Here is a 26,231-nt window from a genome sequence, read left to right as displayed (position 1 = left end):
GATTTTCATAAAATAAGTGCATTAATCAAAATGAATTTATAAATCTATAAATGCTAATGAATACAATCAACGAAAATCATTTAATCAAAAGCTTCATTAAAACAATTGCTAGCATTGAGATTTTTGTTTTAATAAAATATATCAAACATGAATGCTTAAAAATGCATTATCTTTAAGCATTATATTTGTAGAGATAATGGGATTTTCAAGTATGTTTGTAATTATGTTTCTAATATATTTAGTACGTAAGTACACAAAATACACATTTAAAGATAATTTAAACGGTGTTTATTTTTCCTTTTCAATTAAATGTATAAACGTACATTAAAAAGAATACATTGTTAATATTTACAAAAGTGTATTTGTCTAATTTTCAACGAAATAAGCATATCTAATAGTAATTAAACAATCAATATTATAATAATAAAAGAACTAAAAAATGGTTGTTTAGAAGTTTTGAAAAACTTGAGAAATATGAAATAACTTTTTTCCTATTGGAAAAATAACGAATAGAGAATATAGGATAGGTAATAAATATAAGAGGAAGCATAAGTGTAGAGTCAATAAAATTGTGGATAAGATGAGAGAAATTGGTCATATTATGAGGAGAGCAAAATAAGAAGCTATAAGAACGGTAATGGAAACGTTTGTTCCCATAAACATAAGGAAGAAGAGCAAAAGGAAGACCAAAAAAGCGATTATTGTATGTAGTGAAACGTGATATAAAGATTGCTAGAATGTGTATAGATAATGTGCGAGATTGTTTTAAAAAATGGTTTAATATATAGTTGTGGCCGACCCCAAGTAGTTGGGATAAAGGCGATAGAACAGAAGAATACATAAAAATAATAAAAAATATGTTTTTAATATAAGATATTAAAGACGTTAAAACGTAGTAGGATTATTTGTGTTATTTTATTACCTTTTAGTTACTAAAATCTTAACAGTAATCAGTCAACATTTTTATATTAAAAATATTAAAGAGATAATTTCAAAATAAATCAATCAAAGTAATTAGCTGTAGTTCTATCGAAATAGAAAATTATTTTTCAAGTATTACATTTCTTCAAAAAATAATTTTTTATTAGCATAAAATGATAACGCTTGTTTATATTACAATTTCAAAGTAAAGACAGTAGATTTTAATAAAAATACAATCATATTTTGTAGATAAAATTACAAAAATATTTTAATTTAGAAAAATATTGTTCTATTTATCTATTTCATTAATTGTAATTTTTATTTTTAATTAAAAGTAATAAAAGTAATTACTATCAATTTTTTAATATAGTTATTATCGAGGTGGACATGATGCCCATGCACTCAGACCTGTTGGTCCATTGTGCGCACGATTTTTTAATGTAAGTGTATGTTTTTTTTTCTTAAATAGTTATAAAAAAATATGTTTACTATTGCTTTGTTAAATAATTGTCTTATAACATGTTGTCACAATTAACATAAAAACTATCTATTATCTAAATTTACACTAAAAAGTTAAAATTTAATTTTTTGTTGTTTATTATTAAAGTAAACAAAAAGGTCATGATGTGTAAGTGGGCTATAGATGATATAACTTATTTGACACAGATATAAAATAAATTAGATGTTTATTTAATTGTTATATAGTTTTAATGTTGAGATCAATTATCATGTTTTGTGTTTAACTATATGATATATAGACAGTTTTTAATGGTTAACAGATAAAAATTAACGATAAATGATAAATAATTCAAGTTACAATATTCTTAATTAATAAGTTCTACACAATATATATATAACACACATAAGGGTACATAAATGTACTAGGAAAAATTCAAGATAGCTTTAAATAAATTGTAATATTAATTAATTATTTAAAATTAAATTCAAAGTTTAAAACTAAAACAAATAAAAATATTTAACTCAAAAAGCCAGAAATATTACTAAAAGACTACGGATAAGTTTGTTTCCATTATCAACGGTAAATACATAATCACCCCGACCAAAAAAAACCCCGTTATGTTCACTAATGACTTTATCACCTAATGACGTTATCACAATGTAATGTTATCACATTTTGCCCTTTTACCATAGATCTTATATGTTTATAACTTTTACACAAGCCTATTAACGAATTTTTCAATGGTCCAAGATCCCAATTACTTAAATTGTTCTTATTTTTAAACATTTTTTTGCCTCCCTTTTATTGAGTATTTTGTTATTATTTACGTTTTTTATTAGTTTTATAGTTTTAATGGAGTGATTATGTGTCAATAAATTTTTAGCCATAGGATATTTATCAAATTTTTAATTTTTAATGTTTTTTAAACTTGACCCCTATATTTCTTATTGTCTGTCCTACGTAACATTTATTACAATTTTCACGTTGTATTTTACAAATGCTCGATTTCCCCAAAACCAAAATTCTCAAAAATTCTAGCTTGTCTGTTTGAAATACCTAGATAATATAGGACGAGAGACCTAATTACTTTTTGTTCTCCCGGAGGTCTTCATATAACATTTTAATTATTTTTATCAATCAATTTAAGTCGCAATATGTGAGTTTTTTCTATTAATTTTATAATTTATTTCCTCTTACTTATTTAAATCATTAATCCAAAGAAAAAAATTTTCTCTATACTTCCTGTTCGTACGTGAATTTAATTGTACGCCATTTTTTAGTAATATTTATGGCTTTTTGAGTTAAATATTTTGTATTTTTTTTAGCTTTGAATTAATATTTTTAATATAATTTTAATTTTAAATACTATTAACTACTAGTATTGAATTTTTATTGTATTATTATTTAATTATTAAAATGTTAAATATAAAATATAATAAATGTAATTTATCGTACCAAACGATATCAAATTTTAACAAACGAGTGATAACAGATACGCACATGGTACTTAATAACTATGTAGATACTATGTATTTGTGAGAAAAGTAAACTGTAAAATGTGCGTAGCTAATTTGATCAGAATATACGGGAATTTATATGAATATTTTACTAAAATTTTTATAGTTCAAAAATGAGCTGTCTTATTAAAAAATTGTAAATCAGTAAATAGTATTCAATATAAAAGAATATATATGGTGAACTACTTAAAATTAAATGTGTTAAAAAAAATATATTCAATTTTTTCAAAATCATCGTGTTTGTTTTTTCATTTTGAACAAAAAGTGTGCGTAAATTGAAAAAATTTAATTTAATTAAAACTAAAATAAAATTATCTTAAGTTACAAAAAATATTTGTATACTGCGCATATAGTTCGATCACAAGAGTTATGCGAATTTCTACCACTACGCATCGCTGTTTCATAAATGCACTGTGTCTACATTTAACAGAACTACAATAAAAAAATATTGTTCAGTAGAACGATAACAATATAACAATACCATGAGAGTTCTTATAATGAACAAAAAATGTTATTTCGTCCAAATATACAGCAGATACACTTACCCCGAAATCACACGTATCACATCGCACCTTAACACAGTAATATCATTATTTTACAATTTTTAAAAATATATAACTTATCGTTTTGTTATTAATTTATACAAAGCAATCTCTTGATTGATGCTAACGTATAGTCTAGTTTTATAATTAAAAACTGTATGATTTGATTAATTACAACGTCATCATTAGCAATTGATTATTTCCTAGTTCTATGTATCTACTAATAAAGTAACTCGCTCATCCTAGTAATTGCTTTTGTATAAACAATTTTTTTCTATCAAATATGTGTAATAGATGTCCGATTTCGGTGACCAAAAGAATTATATTGTTTTGCTTCTCTTATCACTCTCAAGGTCTGATTCCATCCAGCATGTCAGTATTACTAAACTGCGTCAATTATTGCATAATGAAAACGTCGGTGACCACAATGCTAATTTATATTTATACTTTCTGGATAGCATATCAGCTAAACGCAGCATATTTTTATCTGACGTGAATACCGTAGACATATTTAGCAAGGTCAGTAATTGTAATTAACAGTAAAACAAACGCATGACAACAGATGTTTTATCCTATTGCACAGCGTGTGTATTGGCTTGTGTTTAAAAGAGTAATTGTCATTTTAATTCTAATCAATTGAAATGGGAAATAGCATAACAGCATCTAACAAACATTACAGCAATAATAACTTAGTTAAATTAGTATAGTTCTGTTTAAATGGGTTGTACAAAGATTTTCACACAAAGAAGATTAGTAAACAAATTTAAGAAATCATTCGATAAATTAATACAAACGCATCTCTCAACTAAAGAATTTAAGTATATTATGATAGTAAAATTATACAAAATGAATGTAACCTTTGGAAAAAAAACGTAGATGAACTGAACAATTTTTTAAAGAAAATATACGTTTTTATTTAATTCTATTAGATGTAAATTCTGTGGTAAAATTGAAAAATCAAGCAAACAAAAGTGTTGGTGATCTTATAAGATTGCATCTTATTGTTGATTACATTTCTTGTGTCAATTTTGAAAAATACTTCAATTATATTCGTGAATAATCGTACGTACTTTTTAAGACAAAAACCTATGTTTTCTATTCAAAAATGTCTAATTAGTTAAATAAATATCTTGAACAGTTGTCATAACTGTTCAAGATATTCCACTTTATAATGATTGTCATAATCATTATAAAGTGGAATTTAACAAGTACGTCATAATAACTTTTAGTGCTTACAAATATATATATATATATATATATCTACCTGATACTGTTTTTTAAACCATTAGGTATAGGTAAGTTATGATAGAGAAGGTTATCGAACAAATAATAATTTAAGTGATTAAAACAAAAAAAAACCTATGTAGAATATTATACGCATATTATTTATAATATTTATGCTATCCTATTATTATCGAATATATTCATATAATTTTGATCATTTGTTAAGAAAAATAAACTATAATTATTTTTAACACACAAAATTACGTTAATAATTTCAGTACTATAAAATATAATTACTTTATTTCAAGGTGAATATTAGATCTTTATAATTTATATTATTTGAGATCCATTTGTTAGCTAAGAAGGCAATAATTTAAAAAATGTGTTATAATTATTAACTTTTAATATATTTATATACATGTTTTTTGATAGCAATTCCTTCTTAATAAATAATGGGGTAACATTTAATAATATCACAAATCCAATTAGATAACATTGTGTAGACCAAAAGTTAGAACTTAGAAACAGTAAAAAATTGAAGTTTTAAAAACCTTAAAATAGCTTTGAAAATTATTTATAATTTTAGGTAAGTACTAATTCTAGTTATACTTGTTCTCAAAATCGTAGTTAGTTTCCTTATATGAAACACCAAATTGTTATATAAATAATGTATATTATTCCATTTGAAATTTTAAAATATCTTAGTATAGTTTTGAAGTACAGAATTTATTAATAATATCTCAATATCTTTCAAATTACATTCGATTGTTAACTAACGGAGATACAAAAAAAGACAGCATTGCCCGCGTGCGGTAAACTTGAGGCTTCACTGTAAACAAATATTAGTCTAATAAATTGACATTAATACTTTTAAATATTATGCATTGAAGGTCTTGTTAAATATTCTTTTATTTTTTCAATGCCATAAAAAATTTTGATTAAGGCGATCATCAATATCTTTTATTGTATGGCAGAATTTAGTACACTTTGTGTCATAATTATTAATTAATTAAGTTTTCTGGAAATAAATTGTACATATATTATAAATGACATTTGGATGATCAAAAAAAAATACAAAAAAACTTTTTAATAATAGATAGAAACACTACTTGAATGTTGACTGTTTTTCTTTTTTAGTTTCAGTGTAAAATGTTAATGCAATATTACCGTAATAATATAAAAAAAATTCTACTTCAGAAGTGTTAATAAAAATACACATATCAATAAATCAATTCAAAATAAATTATGCCTTAACTTTATACTAAACAGTTACAATATCTCCATTGAAAATTATTAATCGTATAAATAATAGTCGTATAAGACTAACAAGGAAAAACTTTGTAGCGCTTGATATGCCTAAAATATTGAATCTGTTAATGGTATAAAATAATTAAAAAACTTAATATTGCAGGTGTTGTGTTCACTGATTTTTGAAATCGAGTTGAATAATTATTGTTTTCCCTTTTTTCTATGCAGACTAAAAGTATAATATAAGATAGGTAATTTTAATTTTTCTTCATGTAGTAAATGTTTCATTTGTACTCATTGATAGTAGATACTATCCGTGATTTGCACTTAAGTTAATATGGCCTTGTTTATAAACACACATTTTTAATTAATACACATCAATCATACAAACAGGATGATTCTTTAAATGCTAACCACTGGATTACTCTCAAAATAATAATGTTAAGAAAATTATTTTTGTAATTTTGTAATATCATATACTTTTTTATTAATCAGTTATTCATTATTTTTTTTAATGTATCCTTTATACTCTTTCGACTGCATATTTAAAGTAGAAAAACACAAATTTTTTTCTTCTAATCTAATCTCTTTTAATTCGGTTTTCTTGTTTATGGGGTAGTGGGATTGTAGAAAAATGATGAGTAAAATGTAATAAACCAAAAATTAAATTAAAAATTAGAATATTAGTTAGCTAACTATTTTATTAATGGTTTATTACGCAATAGATTGTGGATGTTCGAAAGCACAGGTTAAATTGTATGTACCTTGTGTCCTATGTCGTGCAATAATATAAATGTAAATCATATTACAATCAATCCAACGTTGATTCTGGTATTAAATGCACTATATATACGATTTACACTACACATCACATAGTCAACATAATTACTTATGAAAACGATTCAAATTTTAATTAATACGATTTAATTGCACAAAATCTAAGACTGATTTTATTTGTAAATGATTCTAAGCACTATATTTTTATTAGAAATATAATTTTGTAATTTGTCCTCATTAAATTCTTTTATCTTTGTTGAATAAATATTTTTTGATAGAGTATATTTTATTGAAAAATCGATACCAATATTAAAGCATCCTCAAAACAAGATTCAAAAATATTTATATCTATGTAAAAATGTTATCAAGGCGGTATTGTGGTGGCCCAATATGTCCCGACGTTTCTTTGCGCTCTCGATGTTTGTTAGAACAAAGACATTAAGCTTAGTGCCTAGTTACCCAATAAGGAAAGCTCACAATAAATTTTCACTATTAAACAAAAATTGAAAGTTGAGTTGGATTTATTATTAAATAAAAAAAGATTTGATGTTTAAGATATTATTTGATATTAATTTCCACAATAAAAAAAAATTAATTAATTAAACATTATTATTTAATGAATAAATGAACTTTAATTAAAATATTCACCATAGCAAAATTTACTTTAAAATTTCTAAGTGTCATGTAATTCTCCAGAGAAAAATGTTCAAAGTCCAAAAAATTATAAAACAGACTAAGTGTTTTTAAATTGAAAAATATTCAAAGTCCAAATTAATTAAAAAAACGACTAAATCCCAGGGAAAGAAATCTTGAGCAAAGCGTCGCAGATTTTGTGTACTTTAAAGTTATTGAAAGAACTTTTTCTTTTCGAAAGAACAAGAACTGGTTTTGAAGGTGATAAATGGTTGTTTTATAGTCAAAAGGGGTAGTCTAACGATCCCTAGCGTGATCTTGGAAGCTGAGGCTTTCTATTCTAATTGGTTAATTATAATGGGAGCCCTGGATGTAGACATTACTCAAAAATCTCTACAGTAAGTAGATTTTATCCTATAATTAGCTGGTATTTTGTATTTTCAATAAGATAACCCTGTTTTGGTGATCTTGTATATTCAAAATATGTGATCTTCATGAACAAATGATAACATCATATTATATGTTTATATTATAAGTAATAATATAATATTACAAAAAAAAAAATATTTAATTTTTCAACCATAGATAGTTTTACGTTTCAAAACGGTTAGTTTTATATGTTCTGTAGAACTCTATCAATTCCTACTATAACTGTCTATAGATAAAGGTTTTCATTGTTATAGAAAAATCCAACCCTTTTAGCCTCCCTGGATACGTCGATACTCATTATCAATATTCTAGAGGATTCAAACCGCCTAGAAAATTATACTTAAAAACATTTCAAATTTATGATTTATACGTGGTTTTTATTTTTATCAAAATATTCGAAATTTCACCGAACAATATTGTCTATGTAAATTTAGTACTTATTAGCATTTTCCTAGATTACATAATATTAGATAATACAATTCCTTGGTAAAAATTGGTTAAGGTAGTATTTTCCCGTATTATATTTTCCATATTTTTATCATTCCTGTATTATATTAATAATATAATGTATTTTAATTAAAATATATGGTTCCTATTTAAATACCATTCCGACCAATATTCCAGTTTTAATAAATATTTTATCATAGAATACCGTTTCTCCCGATTTATAAGTACCCCCGAAATTTCTAACAGCAGAATATAAATCATAATAACAAGGATATCTGATCACGTTGTAATAACCGGTTGGGTTAATTAATAATTACTATTACTAGCCCAAAAGTGACGCCTTTAAATATTACAACATATGTGGATCTGAAAAATTATATAAGAGAAGTCTCTAAAAATGAATGAGTCAAAACTTGAATGAATGAGTCACAAGGAAGAATATAAACTTGAAGAACTAAAACAATTCACCGACTAATGTTCAAAACAATATGAAATGCAAATAGGAAATAATTTTGAACAGACTCAGAATGTGCTATAAATAACGAAGGTTTTATATGTTTTATTTGTACCAAGTATTTATGGGTAATATGAACACTAGATGGGAGGAGAGGAGGCACCAGTGTGCAAGACCTATAAAACAGTAGTTTTTCATTTTTCAAGCTTCATTAGAGAATTGACTTATAGTTTGAATTTATTTATTTATTATAATATATTTTTTATTGAAAACAATATTACTTGGTTTACGTTAATTGGTCTAAGATATTTTATCATTAGTCAATCTAAGAACTAATGATGAGGATTAACCTTATGTAGATGTTCATTTTCTATTAATAAATTAGCTTATTTAATAAATATTATCTAATAAGTCCTATATTAAAAATATATCTGTAAATTTTATTTATAGATATAGATATTTTAATAATATAAACAACGCTTTTAACAATTATCAATTTAATATTTATAGAAATGTAGTACTACTCTATTGATATTTAACTCTTGTGTTATATTAATTTTTATTCTCAATTAAAATTTATTGTTGTTGGTTGACAATTTCAAACAATTTCAATGTTAGCTATTAAGTTACTATTTTACTTGTTATATCAAGTATGTTATCTAACGATATTTTAAAAAGATTCTTAGTTACATATTTATAATATACAGACTAATCATTTTATAATAAACCACTTAATTAATTAAAACATACAAATAATATTGATAAATTTCTTTTCTCAATTTATTTTAGATACATGTTTTTAAAATTGTTCAATCGTGAGCTATTTTTGTTTTCATACCTTATAAGGGTGTAAATTCTATTTTTTCAAGTAGCAACATACATAATTAATTAGCTTATTAAATAATGATCTAATTAAAAAAATAACTGGACAATAATAACTTTTGAACCAATATTTCTTAAGTTAATTACTGCTTTATACCTATAGTATAGGAGGATAGTAAGTATAGTAAGAAGTAGTGTCTAGTCATAAAAATATCAGCATCCGCGCTTTATATCCAGACATTACTATAAATTATTAATAACTTTTAAAATATTGATCCAAAAGTTGTTATCGATCAGTTATTTTCTTTAAAAAACATTATCTAATAAAATAAGCTAGTTAATTGAGTATTTTGCTGTTTAAAAAATAAAGATGATACTCTTATAAAATCGGATTCAAACGACTTGCCAAATATTCGTCACTTGTGTATACTTGTTAAGCCGTCGGAACACTTACTTGACAATTATTGGTCACTTGTCAGTTTCCCGCGGATTGTCGGTAAATGTGACACAAGTCAAAGGAATCAATGGCTTGATAAGTTTACACTTGTAGTTCACTAGTGCACATGTTTGTACTTGTCAAGAACTTGGCCAATATTTGATTTTAGGGTGGCTTTCGGTAACATAATTTTTTCTTCCCCACCCACGTATATTTGTACAGTATTTTCTATATATTTTTATATTTTTGATAATATTAATAATATTAACTATATGTGATGAAGTTAATAATTCATTAAAATTTTATTATGATATTTCATTGTCTTATGCCTTAATCCGACTTATTCACGGATTTCTGGTTTATGAAGGTATTAAATTTATTTTTAAAATAGAAACACACATTTTTAATTTAATAAATTAATAAAGGCTTTGTTTATAAAACTAATACTGTTTTAATTGCTTAATAAACATTTTTAATTAGTTTTTATATTGAAATCGAATTAGTATATGGAATTGAACATTATCTCTGAAAATAAAGTTTAAGATATGTATCTTTCATTACTTTAATAATAATTTTTTTTTTTTTTCCATGATAAAGTATAATACATTAGCTTTAATTTAAGATATATATAAAAGTGTCAGACTTTCCGGAACACATTCAAAAGTTAATTTTTTGTAAAAAATAGGTCATTTTAAATCCCCCCCTGTGGGCAGATATAAGGTCAGATTTATAAAAAAAATATACCAAATGAAAGGTAAAGACATCATGCATCTATAAAAAAAATGATATTGATTTGGTTATTTTTAAAAAAGTTATGGCAGTTTTAAGTAAAAATAATTGAAAAATGTCGAAAATGAGCGATTTTTAAATTTGTAATTTTTGTGAAGATTTCCCTCATTTACAAGGAACGAGGGAAATTTTTTCAATTTTTGAGGGTAATGTTTTCGACTATATACGATTTGTGATCTTTTGACGTATCTTTGAAAGAAATCGGTTCGATGAAAACTGAGGAAAAGTGGCAACAGACACAAAAAAAAACACAACATAGTAAAATTAATACCTTCTCAACTATGCATCAAAGCTAAAATTATACATAAAAAAAAAAATTTACTTTGGTAGGAAATATTAATGAATTATTTGGCTACTTAAAATCGATTAATAAGTAAAATTTACTAGTTTTTAACGTAAAATTTAGAAATTAATAAAAAAAACTTACCTTTGTCTACCTTTACATAACGATGTTATCCACCATCTTCTTTTTTTTTTGCATTTTTACTTAAAATATTTACCCACAGATATATAGAATATATTTGTTTTGTATATATTTGTATTTGTATTTGTAGAATATATATATATACGGTTTTATCACAGACTATATGATAATATATTTTCATGTAGTCTGTGGTTCAAACCATAGTTCTTCCAAACATTACCGAATGGTAAAAGTGATATCTGTTATCAAAAATTATAACGTTAAAAAACAGCGGCTGTTTATGTTTATACCAAGTACCTCATAATAAAGTAAAATAACGTATTAACTATAAAATATATAAGTATTTTTCCTCAGATTTGTATAACTTCCTTTTAGCATGACGATATTATAAAAAACTAAGCATTTGAATTTTAATAAAGTTTTGATGAACAATTGTAAAAATGATTTTAAAATAGAAAATTTTTACCAAATAGTTGTGTAATTTTCATTTATATTGGTATTATGATGCAGTTAAACAGCCTGTAAGTTAGTGATATTTTTATTATAATGCAAATTTTTAGTTTTCTATCGAGCAATACAAGACCAGAACAATTATTTATCTATATACAATATATATCATATCAGAAAATATTACTTTTATTGTTATAAATTGTTTCTTTCATGTGGCCTTTGAAAAATAATGGGGTGGCATTCCCCGTAAAAGTTGTAAATACAAACAGCTTGTAAAAATACCAAAAAATGAATTTAAAAGAAACAATCGGTATATTCCCTTTATTTTCTATAATTATATTATTTTCATAATTCCAAGTTTTTTTTGTATCATATAATGTTTCATGCTAGAGTTCATGATTATTGAACATAATAATAGGTGCACTATTGTCTTTTCTTGGCTAATTTGGCATTTTTTTCTTTATAAAACTTTAAGATATTTCTTTTAGTCATGGTGTCAATTGATAGGCAGCAATCGCTCTAATTTTATTAAGAATTTACTATTATTTATGTTATTTTAATAATTTTCCTACATTTAACTAATTTACTAAATCTCTAAAAATCGTTAACTGTTAATATTTCTCTTCTAATACCTCACCTATAATTAATATCTTAGTTAAATCATTACTACAAGAGAGCTAAAAAGGTATATATTTATATATCATTAATATTGCTTTATAATGAGTTACCAATTTTTGTATAGCACTTTTTATATTAAATTTTAATTCAAGACTTATAACAGTTTTAAAATTAAAAAGTTTTTAAAGAATAATATATCAAATAAAATTGTAATGCACACTTTCCTGAAAAATTATTATTATTATTAAGTTAAAATTTGTGATATTGTTAAATTATGAGCTTTAGTTATGTTTTTTCATGTATAATAAAATACATTTAATTTTTTTTAGAAATTCAAATTTAAAAACATCAATAGAGATATGTAGACAAACAAATGTAGTCAAATGTGAACCTCTAGATAATTCTTTAAACAATAATGCAATTGATATTTATGAGTAAGTTTATTTTATGAGTTCACAATAGCATAAGTTTCATTACAAGCTGAATTGCTTAAAGTAGGTTAAATTAATACTTTTTACTAGATACATTGTCATATAAATTATAATAGATATAATATAGTTAAAAAAATTTCATAATTTCTTTTTTTTAGAAATGGTCTTGAAGGATCTTCAAAACAAAATATGGTTTCTCAGTTTGACAATACTATTATAAAAACAGAAATAAAATCAGAAGTTAATGATGTTTTGGAAATTAAATTAGAGCCTCTTGATGAAGATCACACATATATTAATAATCAACTTTTGGATACAATTTCTAGTGAAGACTATTCTTATAGTAGTTTAATGTGTGATATGTGTTATAAAAATTATGATGATCCTTATGATCTAATAGTTCATAAAAAAGTTTCACACGCTGAAAAACCATATACTTGTATGTTTTGCAATGAAAAATTTGTGTTATGTGCTCATTTAAATATGCACATGTCTGAACACACTGAAAATACAAGTTACCTATTAGAGCCAACAAATTGTATAACTTCAGAAAATAAATTATTCTCCAATACTACTTTTAAAATATCAAATAACATTGAATGTCTTAAACTTAAAGATAAAAATTTCCAAAATGCTAACGCTAAAATACATATAAAAAATCTAGTCAAAGAAAATAGTCATCCTGAATCTTCAAATGTACGTAAGTCTCTGAGAATATGTTCTAGAAAATCTGCAAATGAACTTAAGCCATTTACTTGCCCTAATTGCTCATTTGCTACAATTTCAAAAAACAAAATGCTTTTGCATAAATGCAATAAATATACAAATATCATCAATATTATAAAAACTAAAAAAATTCATGTTCCAAAGAATAAACAATCAACTTATAATTGCAATTTTTGTAATAAATCATTTATAAAACGTCAGTCTCTTTGTGGTCATTTGAAATGCCACAGTAATAAAGTAGTATTTAAAAATAAGAAAATGTCTATTACCAAAAATATTAAAATGGAGAAAACTGATGAAAATGAACATGAAAAAAAATTGTGTAGTGAAAACCATTTTATAATGCAAAACAAATCTAAAGCTTATAAATGTGAATATTGTTTTCGATCATATTTTACAAGTAAAGCATTAAATGTACATGTTAGAATGCACACACAAAAGTTTTTGTGCAAAATTTGTCACAAAATGTTTTTCTTGAAAATAAATTTTAAAAAACATATGATGTATCATCATAGTTTAAAACAGAATAATAGTGACAAGACATTGGAAGTTGATAAATCATGTTCAACAAATAAATACAAGACTTCACAAAATAAAATTATCAATTCAGTTATGTTAAAAAAACAAGTAAATGTTAAAAATGACAAAAGTGAAAAACCATATCAATGTTCTTACTGTAGTATTCGTTTCAGTTCTACAAAGTATTTACAAAACCATTTTACTACTTTACACGCTAATAAATATTTGAAAAACTTGAGAGTTAAAAAAAATTTTTTTCCTTGTCAATGGTGTTCTAAAAAATTTAGTTGGAGCTCAGGATTATATCGCCATTATAGATCAGCACATAAGTCAATTAAGCCATTTAAATGTGTACAATGTGCAAAATGCTTTTCTGACTATACTTCATACAGAGTCCACAAAAGAAATCATAACTTACTAAAATGATTCAATGAAAATTATGACTTGTTTAATTAGAAAATTTGATATATTTTAGTTAGATTTATTTTTATTGTATATGTAAAAATGGATTTTTTCCTATATATTGACAATTTAAACTAATTTAATTTAAACATTAAAAATTATTTATAATTTTTAAATTAAAATATGACTTGCTTAATAATTTTTTATCTTATTATGTAATTTGTATTGTAGTTGTGTTTTATAGTTAAATGTATGTTCCAAAATACTAAATTGTATTTTGGAACAAAATTTCCTCTTTGTATAGTTCCTTAAAACATCACATGAATATATTATGAATTATAAAATTTTGTGTATTTATATAATTTTAAGTGTGTTTCTTTATGTGTTTATTCAAAATAATTTTTTTTTGACTAACAATAATTGAGAACCAAATAATATAATGTTTACATTATTACTACCAAAGATGTACTTTTATTTTGAATTGTATATTAATTATATACTTTTTTAATTATAATAACAATAAATAGTGTTCCTCAAAAAGTTATTATAACATTTTATTAATATCAATTATTTTTAATATTTACCAAATTGTCTAAGTCTATAATCTAATTTTCATTTCGATTTTTAGAACTGTTTTGAGCATTATAAAAGAGGATTAATTAAATAACATAGATAACTTTTTGTGATAATATTGATATACATAAAACACATAAAAAAAAATGTATGAAAGTGAAGTCTCAAATACACTAGTATTTAATACACTAGTAATACACTTTAGTTTTAGTAAATACACTAGTATAGTTGCAAACAACTATTTCTTCTATTTATTTATTTTTATTCATTGTATTTATAAATATTAAATAAAAAATAGTTCGATATTTATGTGTGTTTAAATATTCATTAAATCTTTTTTTACTAGAGAACATAATATCTCACCTTAGCAACATGAAATTTGACTATTCACAATAAAAGTATTACGATTTATAATCAATTAAATACCACGATACATTAACAATTTATAAAGTTATTGATATTGAAATAAAGTATTCATATTTTTGTTAAAATTAGTAAAATGATTGTTTCGATTTGTGAATTTTTATAATATTTAATAAATTTACGAGTTTATTGATAAATTTAATTTATTTTTCTTTATTTATAACTATGTTCCTTTTTTTTTAATCTATTATGTCAATTTTAATAATTTTTTTGAAGAGCCAAAACAATTTTTTAATTTTAATGGTGTCTTATGGATATTGATATATTTAGTACAAATACACATTATTGGTAAATAGACACAATTTTTTGGTAAATATTTGACATTATATTTCGCACTGCAATAATCTTTTACATAATGGACATTCAAAGATATTGTTTATCAAATCATAGTTAGATAAAAAAATGTCAAAGTATAATAATATTATTTTATTATAAATTTTAATAACTACTATTTGAAATATAAGAATAAATAGTAAATTTTTTAAACCATTAAATAAAAAATTGACTGGAGATAAATTTTGGTATAACAGCATTTGTCATTTGCTTTTTATGAAATATACGTCTACGTAATATACGTTAGAGTAATTTTAATTTGATTAGTTTAGTAATAGAAAAACTTATATAAAATAATAATAGTAAAAAAAAAGAATAAAATTACGCCTACCCCTGGTGGGACTCGAACCCACAATCCCCGGTTTAGGAGACCGATGCCTTATCCATTAGGCCACAGGGGCTGGTGTGGGAAACGATGAAAAAAGAATTATTTATAACGTATAGATAGTATAATTTGTTCTAATACAATATATAATATATATTATTATATATAATGTTATTATGCAAATAAAACACAAACTAAATCAAATATTGCTTAGTTTAATTAACATTTAATTTTAAATATCATTAAAATTTTCAAATAATGAATAAAAAAAATATTTCATATAAAAATGATAAAAGTTAAAGAACCAAAAAGATATCGGTTCTCAAGATTTATAAAGTCAAATTCTCAGTTCAATTGAAGTTTTAGAATCAATATTAATATATGTTTGGTTTCTGCAATCATTTTTTTTACAATTTAAAAGATATTCTATAGGTCAACTAATTCATTAGATATAATAAAATTGCTAAGAAATTAATATTATTTCGGTTCTCGGTCCTCCTATTATAAAATCGTGGCTGGGCCTTTACCTAAACTTACTGAGAAATCTATTTCACTTTTCAAATTATGTAAATTTGTCTAAAAATAAGTCGTGGAGAAATTAAGTTAGATTCTCTAAACATTTTATTTTAATTGTTCTATGGGGAAGCTAAAATTAATAACATTTGTCGATCAAGAATACATTTTTTTTTTGAAGACCTATTTTAGCTTGTCAATTTCAAATAGTGGCGTAGCTAAGATTTTTTCTTATGGGCGTTTTAAAACTTTTTTTTGGCTTATTACATACTGGCATTAAATTTTATACTGTTTATTGTAATAATTGGCCCATGGGAAGAGATAGCTTTAGCCCTATGCCAACCCTTGGGTACATCACTGTTTTCATAAAGAAGTAAAACAAACAAAAAAATATGATATGTTACATTAATACAATACTTTATGTTTTTTTTATTTATAATTATGATTTAGATGATACTGAGTACATAGAATGTGTATTAAATAATAAGACTGGAAATGCAGAAATAGGTTGATATTCATTGAGATATGAAAATTAGATGAGTAAAATGTAAACGGAAAAAATATTGTTAGTTACTTTATCGTTAACTAAGAAAATAGCGTTAAATTTAAATAGCGTTAAATTAAAAATAGCGTAAATTTCAAAACATCGAACAATTTTTTTTTTATTAAACTAAAATTGTCAAACAGGTTTAATATGGAGATCTTATATGTATTAAAAATTTTGAACTATTTTACAATATTTGATAATAACTACACTGAAATATAATAGAAAATGCCATAATTTTTTAAGACTTTGTTATGTATAATTATTACATTTATATATATATATATTAGGGTGGTCCTCAAATTTGAAGTTAAAAATTTTGTTTGCAGGACCCCCTAAATTTTTTTATTACTATAAGTAAAACATTTCGGAGAAGTTTTATCGTGATTGATTAACCCCTTCCCGTGCCGCAAAAGGGTTGAAAATTGGATAAATGGCGTAGTTTTATAGTTTTTTGCTTATATTTCAATAACAAAAAATAGTACAAAATAATGTTCAAATATTAATTTGTAGATCTAAACTTGTTCTTTAAAATATGTCATGACATATTTCCTGATTAGACCATTATTTAGTCTGCAAAATTTAAAAAAATGGAATAATTTAATTATTTTAGAAAATCGGTTCTTTTCTATTATTTTGTTCGTATCTTACGTATTGTCGAATTTACAACAAAAAGTTTCTTATAAAATATACTTAAAATAATATTTTAAGTAAAAATGATATATTGTAAAATTTTAAATTAATTCATCATTTCTTTTTTATTTCGAAATTTGTCTCATCATTTGGCGAAAATAACAAATAAATAAAAACAGAACTAATTTTTTTTACACTTGCAATATGCGAACTATCGATTAAAATAAATAATTAAGTATAAGTTTATTTCCGATTAAAAACTTTAGTTAAGTATCAATTTAATTTGAACGGAGTTTCTAGAGCCTGTTTTGTACACTCAGGATACGTTTTTCTGTATTTTTGAATTACCTTAAATAAAAATGAAAAGTAAGTTAAGCTAAATATTTTTATTACAAATATATTGCTGTTTAAATAACTTGTAATAAGAATTGTTTTGATTTTAATTTTTGGTGTGTTTGTTGTTATAATCTTCCATGAGTTTAATACCTCTCTCAGTACTGTCATTGACGATTTTTAGTCTATTAACATGTTTTTTTCCTAATATATAGAAGGAGTCTTTTTCCCAGTCTGCTGGGTCTATATCTAAAAAATTTGTGTTAATACCATATCTTTTGAATAAGTTCAAGGACTGTTTAATGAATAATGAAGTTGGAAAATTTGTTGCTAAAAATTCAGGTACTTTTTCAATTTTAAGTGACAATTTCTTTGAAATTAATTTGTCGTCTTCTTTATGTTTATATGTGAACAGTAAATGTAAAGTAAAGCTATCAGGAAAAAAAATATAACAAAAACATTTTTTTGGTTCTTATTGGTTTATTGATGTTTAAATACAACATTGAATAAAAAATTTAAACTGAGTAAACGAGTAATGTTTTCCCAGCATATTAGCAAGCATGTTTACTTAAGCTTCTTTTTGGGACGCAAGTTGTTAGTGTGTCCACATTTCTTTTTACGGCAATTAGTTGCTCTTGGATGAAGACGAGCATAACATTTACGGCATATCATCTTATCACAGTTGTATTTTTGGGCCAGCAAACGTAAAGTAGGCTCAATAACACCACCACGGAGACGTAATACCAAATGTAAAGTTGATTCTAAAATTTTTAATAAAATTATTATAATTAACTAAAAAAAAAACTAAAATTATATTTTCTGTATAAATCACCAGTATATTTGTTAAATATACTTAGAACACATATATATTTTAATCAAAAAGTTACAGTGAATATTATTTAATATTAATAATATCTAAGTAAACTTATTTAATATGCCAGGGTTTCTCAATTTAACAGTTTTGAACTAATTATTAAAGGTCCTCGACATGTGGTTTATACATGATTGAACTTAATGTACGGGTTCCTAAAGAAATTAAAATTTTAATAATGGATGCCAATAGTAAATAAGTTGAGAAATTCTGTAATACTGCAATTAACACTTTAATAATTTCATAAAAATATCATAAATATTTATGTCAGTTAAAAGAAAAATAAATATAATTAAAAGTAACAAATAATAATTTTACTGATTTATCAAAAATTCAGAGTTAAAAAGTTTACTCATAAGGAGTTTAGTAGATATAAAACAGGATAAGTGGTATAAGCAACATTTATATTTTTTTTTTTAATAAAAATTTAATTTTGAAAAAATAACACATTTCCAAAAAAATTGAGACCTTAGGTAAATGAATATAATATATACATATATTATATAAGTAAAACTTTTTGTTTATCCAAAAAATAATTAGAGTTTATATAATATTTCACCTTTTTGGATGTTATAATCTGATAATGTACGTCCATCTTCAAGCTGTTTACCAGCAAAGATTAATCGCTGTTGATCAGGTGGAATTCCTTCTTTGTCTTGAATTTTAGCTTTTACATTTTCAATTGTATCAGAAGACTCAACTTCAAGGGTAATGGTCTTACCCGTTAAAGTTTTTACAAATATCTGCATATTGAAAGTCTCTGTAACAGAAATGAGAACAAAATAACATAACCTCAAAATGTAAGAACGCGTGAATAGCACCAAAACTTTTACAATAAAAACTAGTTTGATATTAAATAAATATCAAAAATAAAATTTTTAACTTTATATTGAAAGGATAATTTCATTATTGAATTAATATTGTAGAAATAAAACATTTCTTAAAATACATTATCGAACTAACACTACGATTTGTAAGAAAGGATTATGTAAAATTTAATTATATCATTTTATTTTTAACAATATAAAATTTATTACAAAAAATTCTAATATAATAAATTATAAATAATTACTAACAAAAAGACATAAAAACTTACCGTTCACTAATATGAAGACGATTCAATCAAAATAAAATATTAAAATTATTCGTGATAGTCCAACGTTGTGAAAATGTGTCCAAATGTATATGGCCGTTCATTAAATTGTTATCAAATGTTATCATGGAAACAGTTTAACCAGCTTTCGGAAGCAGAATTTAATTCTTTATCATCTTGATCACTACTGAATTTTATGGGTTATGGAGATTGACACGAACTGATAATGCTCCTACATTCATATACTCCGACACTATAAAAAAATCCTCCGAATACATTTACTCCGATAACAATTACTACGAATACCTGGTTACAAAATTTGGATTTTACTACGACGAAGAATACTCCGAATAGGACTATTCATTGATTGCTCCGAATATCGATTGTTCGCGAAATCGATTAAAAAATTATGAAATTTCGGATTAGATAAGTATCGTAGCAATATATTATCTGATGGAAAAATATAACTCTTATCTCTAATTAATAAATATTAATTAATATAATAAAATAGCGTTATAATTGATTACTGTATATTAACGAATAATTATTACAATAAAGGTCCTCGAAATATAGCCGACTTTTGATAAAATAGGTTCATAAAGGTAAGGAAGGGGGCTTTGAAATAGAACAACCCCAGTTATATAACTGGTGTGATCCCTTAAATTTTTTTTTTGGAGGGGAAAGAAGAGCGATTCCAATTTTCGGACGTAAAATCTTTTTTGCCTCTCCTTATTAGTGCCTATTATTATAACATTTAATTAGTTTTGGTGATACTTTTATCATAAAATTCTATATTTAATTGATCACAATTTAAAGTATTATCAAGAAATACTGGTATTGAAGTTTTATTAGGTAAAGTTATGATTTTTTCATTAGAAGCAATGACACTACTATTTTTTAGTCAAAAGTCTTGACCTAAAAGTATAGAACAAGGCAAGTTGTTAACAACATAAGCCTTAATGTGATAAAATACAGAATTTATTTGTAAAATAATTGTTGTTTCACCTAAAATTGTTAGTGATGTGTTCTTTGGGTTTTCTACTTTGAAGCTTATGGAATTAACCTTTTGATTTTTCAATATTGAAGTGTAATTTCTTCTTTATTGATTGATACATCATGATATTTAAATTGGTTATTGTGTGATTTTAAATTAATGTTGTCATTAAAAAATTCCTCTTGCCTTTGTTTCACAGTTCCAATTTCATTAGTTAATTTTTGAAATTCATAAAAATCATTACTTTGGGAAATATTATTAATTTTTTTATTTATTACAGGCTCTTTTATTTTAGGTGGACTACTAATTGTCTCTTCAGCGATCATAAATTCTATCATTTCGTATTTTCGAATATTCCTTTTTAACTCATCTAAATTACGATTCTCAAGCATCCCAATAGATCTAATAATACATGGTTTTAAGCCTTTCATCACATTTCTTCTTCTAACATATTATTATCAATTCTTCTACATAAAACTATAACATCATTAACAAAAACTACTGTTCGCTCATCATCTTTCTGTCTTTTATGATATAACATTGAACGTAAAATAAAACTATGTGTTTCAAACTCTTTCATACATTTTTTTTCTAATTCGATCCATGACAAATTTTCTAATTCAATATTATCATAAAAAGTAAGAGCTGCATCTTGCAAAAAAGCTACTAAATAAAGCGATTTATCGTTTTCTGACCAACCATTGATTTCCGAAGTCCTATTGAATGATTTTAAAAATACATCTATTCTCTCATTTCTACCGCCCGAAAAAATTTGTGGATTATAGAATAAATTTCCATTTATTTTCTTGTTATATATTTATTTACAATTAAAAAAGTTTTCTAGTATAAACTCTTTTCCAATATAATCGCTATGTATATTTTAAAACTTTCTTTTTTTTTTTTTAATGTTGATTTAGTTTCTAAATACTTTTAAAAAAATTATTAACTCAGCTCTCTTAAGTCTTTTTATATACTCTATAGCTTTTATTTGTTCTTCAGTTTCACCTTCTAAAACAATTTTATCTACTACCTTAGTTATAGAATTATTTTCCATTATTTATTTTTATATATTAAATTTTTTTTTTATTAATATTAATTTAATTGAAATAATTTTAGTATGCAATAAAACTTTTTTTTTACACTAAAATTATTTTTCTTATACTTAAAAATTTAAGATATTATCATTTTTTGTGGTAATGAAAATTTTTGTTTAATTATATTCTTAAATTATTATTCGCTAGCAATACGAACTACAAATTTGAAAATATTAATCTCAAAATTGGCTACTCAAATTTGATTCGCTTTCTTGTTTTTATATTTTTTTGTCAAAAGTGTGTTTTTTTTTTGTTTTGTTATTGTAATGTTAAGTTATAACCCTTAGTTAAAATTAAGTAAGCTTATAGTTGGGCGCCACTTTGTCGTAACTAAAAAATTAATAAAAAATATAAAAAAAATATATAAGTAAAAAAGGTCAGAATATTATTATTTGTTGGAATTAAAAAAATGTGAGTGAGAGTTACTTTTGATTCGGGGTGTAATTTGAGGGTCATAAAATAACAATGTAAATTTTCTTATGGATTTAAAAAAATCTTACCTGGTGAATTCTCTGGTTCTTATAATATCCTTAGTGATGATATTGGTAAAAATGATAAATAAAGTAACACAAGTTCAAATTTTTAGTTCACAAATTAACACATAAAAACTTCGACAATGACGATCACGACGTTCGCATAGCTTAATACGGAGCACGAAAAGAACAGTCGGGAGCAAGGGTTAGCTCTGGCTTTTTATAATATTTTTTTACCCCAAAAAATCGTCACTGTCGAATTTTTATTTATTATAATTGTTTATTGATAAATAAGCATGAAACACAGAGATCAATACAAATAAATAGAACATTATTTTGACATTTACATATATACATTAACATGTTTTTTTACAAGTAAGACGAAGATTAATACAATGCATATAACTATCAATAGTAGAATAACAAAGATGACAAAAATAATATCTAGATTTTCTTTTGGTGAGGAAGGATTTTAAAAGTAATTATTAATTTATTTATGACCGAACTGCATACACTACAATGTAGCCAAACAGTGCGAGTTTGTTGACTATTTCTCTTAAATGTTTATCTAAATTTTTGTTCGAAAAGGATTATGTCCTTGTAAGAATATAATGTATAATGAAACAATTTAAAATGTACCATTTCTATGGACAGAAGTGGTGACTATTTGAAATGAAAAAAGAATATATTAATAAATACTAAAAAGATAGCATTGTTGAGTACATGAACAGGGTATTTTAGTGTTGTCCCGTATAAGTAATACTGACGATTATATTACGACACTATTAATATTACTGTTGTATAATTGTAATTAATCCTTTACTTATCAATTATTTGTATTAGTGATTAATTTGTATGTACTTAAGTTATGTATAGATTATAAAGGTGTTTTTAAATTATTTGCGAATTTTTAGGTCTGTCAATATAATTTTATTAAATATATTAATATTTATTGTTAACTATATTACAGTTGTTATCCATAATTACGTACTCGGATCGGTTCATGCGGTCAACGCATGATTCCAACTACATCCGGTAGTGTAGTTATTAGAGATGGGAAGTTTAGTTCATTTCTGTGAATAGTTCATTAGTTCATAGTTTATTCAAATGAACTATTCTTAAGTTCACTAATTTTATTTATCATGCTGATATTGTTTGGCAATAACTATACATTTTATCACTATTAGTACAGCGATACACAGTTCAATAGTAGTTCATACTACTTATGGGCAATTAAGTTATAAACTATCCTTATACCTTAACCTGAACATCATAAAAAAAGCAAAAATTATTATCAATACCCACATGGCTCATGTTATCATTATCACCTAATCCAAGATGGGTATATTGACCAGTAGTTATAAGTGAAATCAGAAATCTGATCTAATATTTGTACATTGTATGAATTTATTTAATTCTTAAACTGTTAATAACCGTGTAACATTTTAACAATATAATTTATTTGTTATCTAATTGTAAACAGCTATTAACCATTTACAGGATTTCGAACAACGAACCACAGAGAATTTTTAAAGAAGTTCGCGAACTATTTCATTTATACATTGCTACCAATTTTTTTCAAACTGTGAACTATTAAGTTACAGGTACTGAAACAGTTCAGAATAGTTCATCTAAGTGAATATTTCAAATGAACTATTCTTTCACGAACTTAACATCTCTAGTAGTTATCCGTACTACCGGGCGATTTGCTGTTACACATGTACACACCACTTACGCACATAAACACAGTATAGTATAGTAGAGTATTGTATTTCGTAATAACCAGTTAATATACATTTTTGTTTTCTATTGTTGAAACTTGTATTTTTTTTGTAAAAACATAAATTCATTTTAGTAATAAATATAGTTAAAAAAAACTAAAAAACACGCTTTTAAAGCATATCGAACTAAAAAGTTAAAAATAATTTTTAAAATAAACTTAAAACAATAATGAACGAAAAATACTAGTATTATTGTGATAAAATCGTGAGGCGCTCAATATATGAAAAATATGGCACAAAGCACCCATGCTTTTATCACAATNCATAATTGATGACGCGCGCGCGTCTACGGGTTAGAAAATATTGTTGTCTACGAGTGGTGAGCGGGGTGGGGCGAATGCATTACAACAGTATAGTCTCAAGGTCATACACGACGGGATACGCGACATAATAACACGTGCCGCGTGGAGTTACAAACTTACAACAAACAACAAACATACATGTGAAACTAATATAAGCGTGTTAAAAAATATAGTTTAAAAAAACTAAAAAAACACGCTTTTAAAGCACATTGAACTAAAAAGTTAAAAATAATTTTTAAAATAAGCTTAAAACAATAATGAACGAAAAATACTAGTATTATTGTAATAAAAGCGTCGGGCGCTCAATATACGAAAAATATGGCACAAAGCACCCACGCTTTTATTACAATAATACTAGTATTTTTCGTTCATTATTGTTTTAAGCTTATTTTAAAAATTATTTTTAACTTTTTAGTTCGATGTGCTTTAAAAGCGTGTTTTTTTAGTTTTTTTAAACTATATTTATTTTTTACTTTTTAGTTTCAAGTTATGATAGTAGTTATGGTTGTAACGGGTAACGAGAAATGAGGGTTCGATTCCGGAGAGGGAGTCTGAGAAACGGCTACCACATCCAAGGAAAGCAGCAGGCGCGTAAATTACCCACTCCCGGAACATGGAGGTAGTGACGAAAAATGACGATACGGGAATCATCCCTCGTAATCGGAATGAATACTTTATATCACTTTATTAGAATAAATCGTGTTAATATATAAATTTTAATAGTAATTAGAATATATATATATATAAATAATGCAACTTAAGTACGTAAACGTATCATGCACTAGGTATAACCGTATTTTGTGGGCGGGCGGGTCGGACTAACGTTATACCTGAGGTATAAACGGTGGTAGGAATATATAAATATATATACGTAAGGCGCATTAGACGCGGGCGGTATTGGTCAGTCAAAATAAAAATTTGTTTATATATATATAATATTGATGACAAGCACGCGTGTACGGGTACGATAACTAAAAATAAATTTTTATAGGAATAGTGTGCCATCGTGTGGTGAGCGAGGCGTGAGGAGGGGTGAATGCGTTATGACAGTCTAGTCTAGACGACGGAATATGCGATAACGCGTGGCGTTTGGAGAGTTACAAACATACATACATACATACATGTGAAACTAATATAAGCGTGTTAAAAACGTCAGACACTCAATATACGAAAAATATGGCATAAAGCCTCCATGCTTTTTTTGACAATACTAGTATTTTTCGTTCATTATTGTTTCAAACTTATTATAAAAATTATTTTTAACTTTTTAGTTCGATATGCTTTAAAAGCGTGTTTTTCTTTTTTTTTTAACTATATTTATTTTTTACTTTTTAGTTTTTTATGACATCGCTATCGTAGTCACGGAGTGTGTATTGTCAATTATCACTATCAATAGATTTAATTTCTGTATTGTCAGTTAGTGTGTTTATAAACTCACAACAATGTAGTCTTATTACCATTGATAATAAATGCTATATGCTTGCTAATATCGTTATAAAAAACAATTAGCTATCTGTATTTGTAATTCCTTATATATTATACATGTATATTAACTCAAAAAAAATTGAATCTTTTAATGCTTATATCTAATCATAAACAATAAAAATTTGTTTATATATATATATAATATTGATGGCACGCACACGTGTACGGGTACGATAACCAAAAATAAATTTA

The 26,231-nt window shown here is 24.6% G+C and overlaps 2 protein-coding genes and 1 non-coding gene across 7 annotated transcripts; 1 reads left to right on the top strand and 2 right to left on the bottom strand.

Annotated features, from left to right (window-relative positions):
• The first annotated feature begins 3,869 nt into the window (after window positions 1-3,869).
• LOC126895692 (zinc finger protein 43-like) lies at window positions 3,870-14,595 on the top strand. Of its 5 annotated transcripts, none has more exons than XM_050667858.1 (3): window positions 3,870-3,959; window positions 12,521-12,625; window positions 12,781-14,595. In XM_050667858.1, exon 3 carries the CDS (start codon window positions 12,812-12,814, stop codon window positions 14,291-14,293), a length of 1,482 nt encoding a protein of 493 aa, XP_050523815.1. In that variant the 5' UTR covers window positions 3,870-3,959; window positions 12,521-12,625; window positions 12,781-12,811; the 3' UTR covers window positions 14,294-14,595. The 5 variants fall into 5 exon arrangements, with proteins under 5 accessions (XP_050523815.1, XP_050523814.1, XP_050523813.1 ...); XM_050667857.1 differs by lacking the exon at window positions 3,870-3,959 and adding an exon at window positions 11,405-11,648; XM_050667856.1 differs by lacking the exon at window positions 3,870-3,959 and adding an exon at window positions 11,405-11,644 and having other exon boundaries at window positions 12,781-14,594.
• A 1,331-nt stretch (window positions 14,596-15,926) lies between these two features.
• Window positions 15,927-15,999, bottom strand: Trnar-ccu (transfer RNA arginine (anticodon CCU)). Its single transcript has one exon. It is a non-coding gene; the product is annotated as a tRNA-Arg (tRNA).
• Window positions 16,000-18,406: 2,407 nt separating this feature from the next.
• LOC126895465 (ubiquitin-60S ribosomal protein L40) lies at window positions 18,407-20,069 on the bottom strand. The gene is made up of 3 exons (XM_050667334.1): window positions 19,914-20,069; window positions 19,377-19,577; window positions 18,407-18,707 (listed from the first exon to the last, which is right to left on the bottom strand). The coding sequence occupies exons 2-3, from the start codon at window positions 19,564-19,566 to the stop codon at window positions 18,511-18,513; spliced, it is 387 nt and encodes a 128-aa protein (XP_050523291.1). The 5' UTR covers window positions 19,567-19,577; window positions 19,914-20,069; the 3' UTR covers window positions 18,407-18,510.
• Between the last annotated feature and the right edge of the window lie 6,162 nt (window positions 20,070-26,231).

Source organism: Daktulosphaira vitifoliae, unplaced genomic scaffold (genome assembly GCF_025091365.1).
Source record: "Daktulosphaira vitifoliae isolate Bord-2020 unplaced genomic scaffold, ASM2509136v1 Scaffold_1, whole genome shotgun sequence".
In the NCBI taxonomy this organism is placed as follows: Eukaryota; Metazoa; Arthropoda; class Insecta; order Hemiptera; family Phylloxeridae; genus Daktulosphaira; species Daktulosphaira vitifoliae.
The sequence above is the reverse complement of the archived record's forward strand: the minus strand, read 5'-3'. Positions and strand labels throughout refer to the sequence as shown.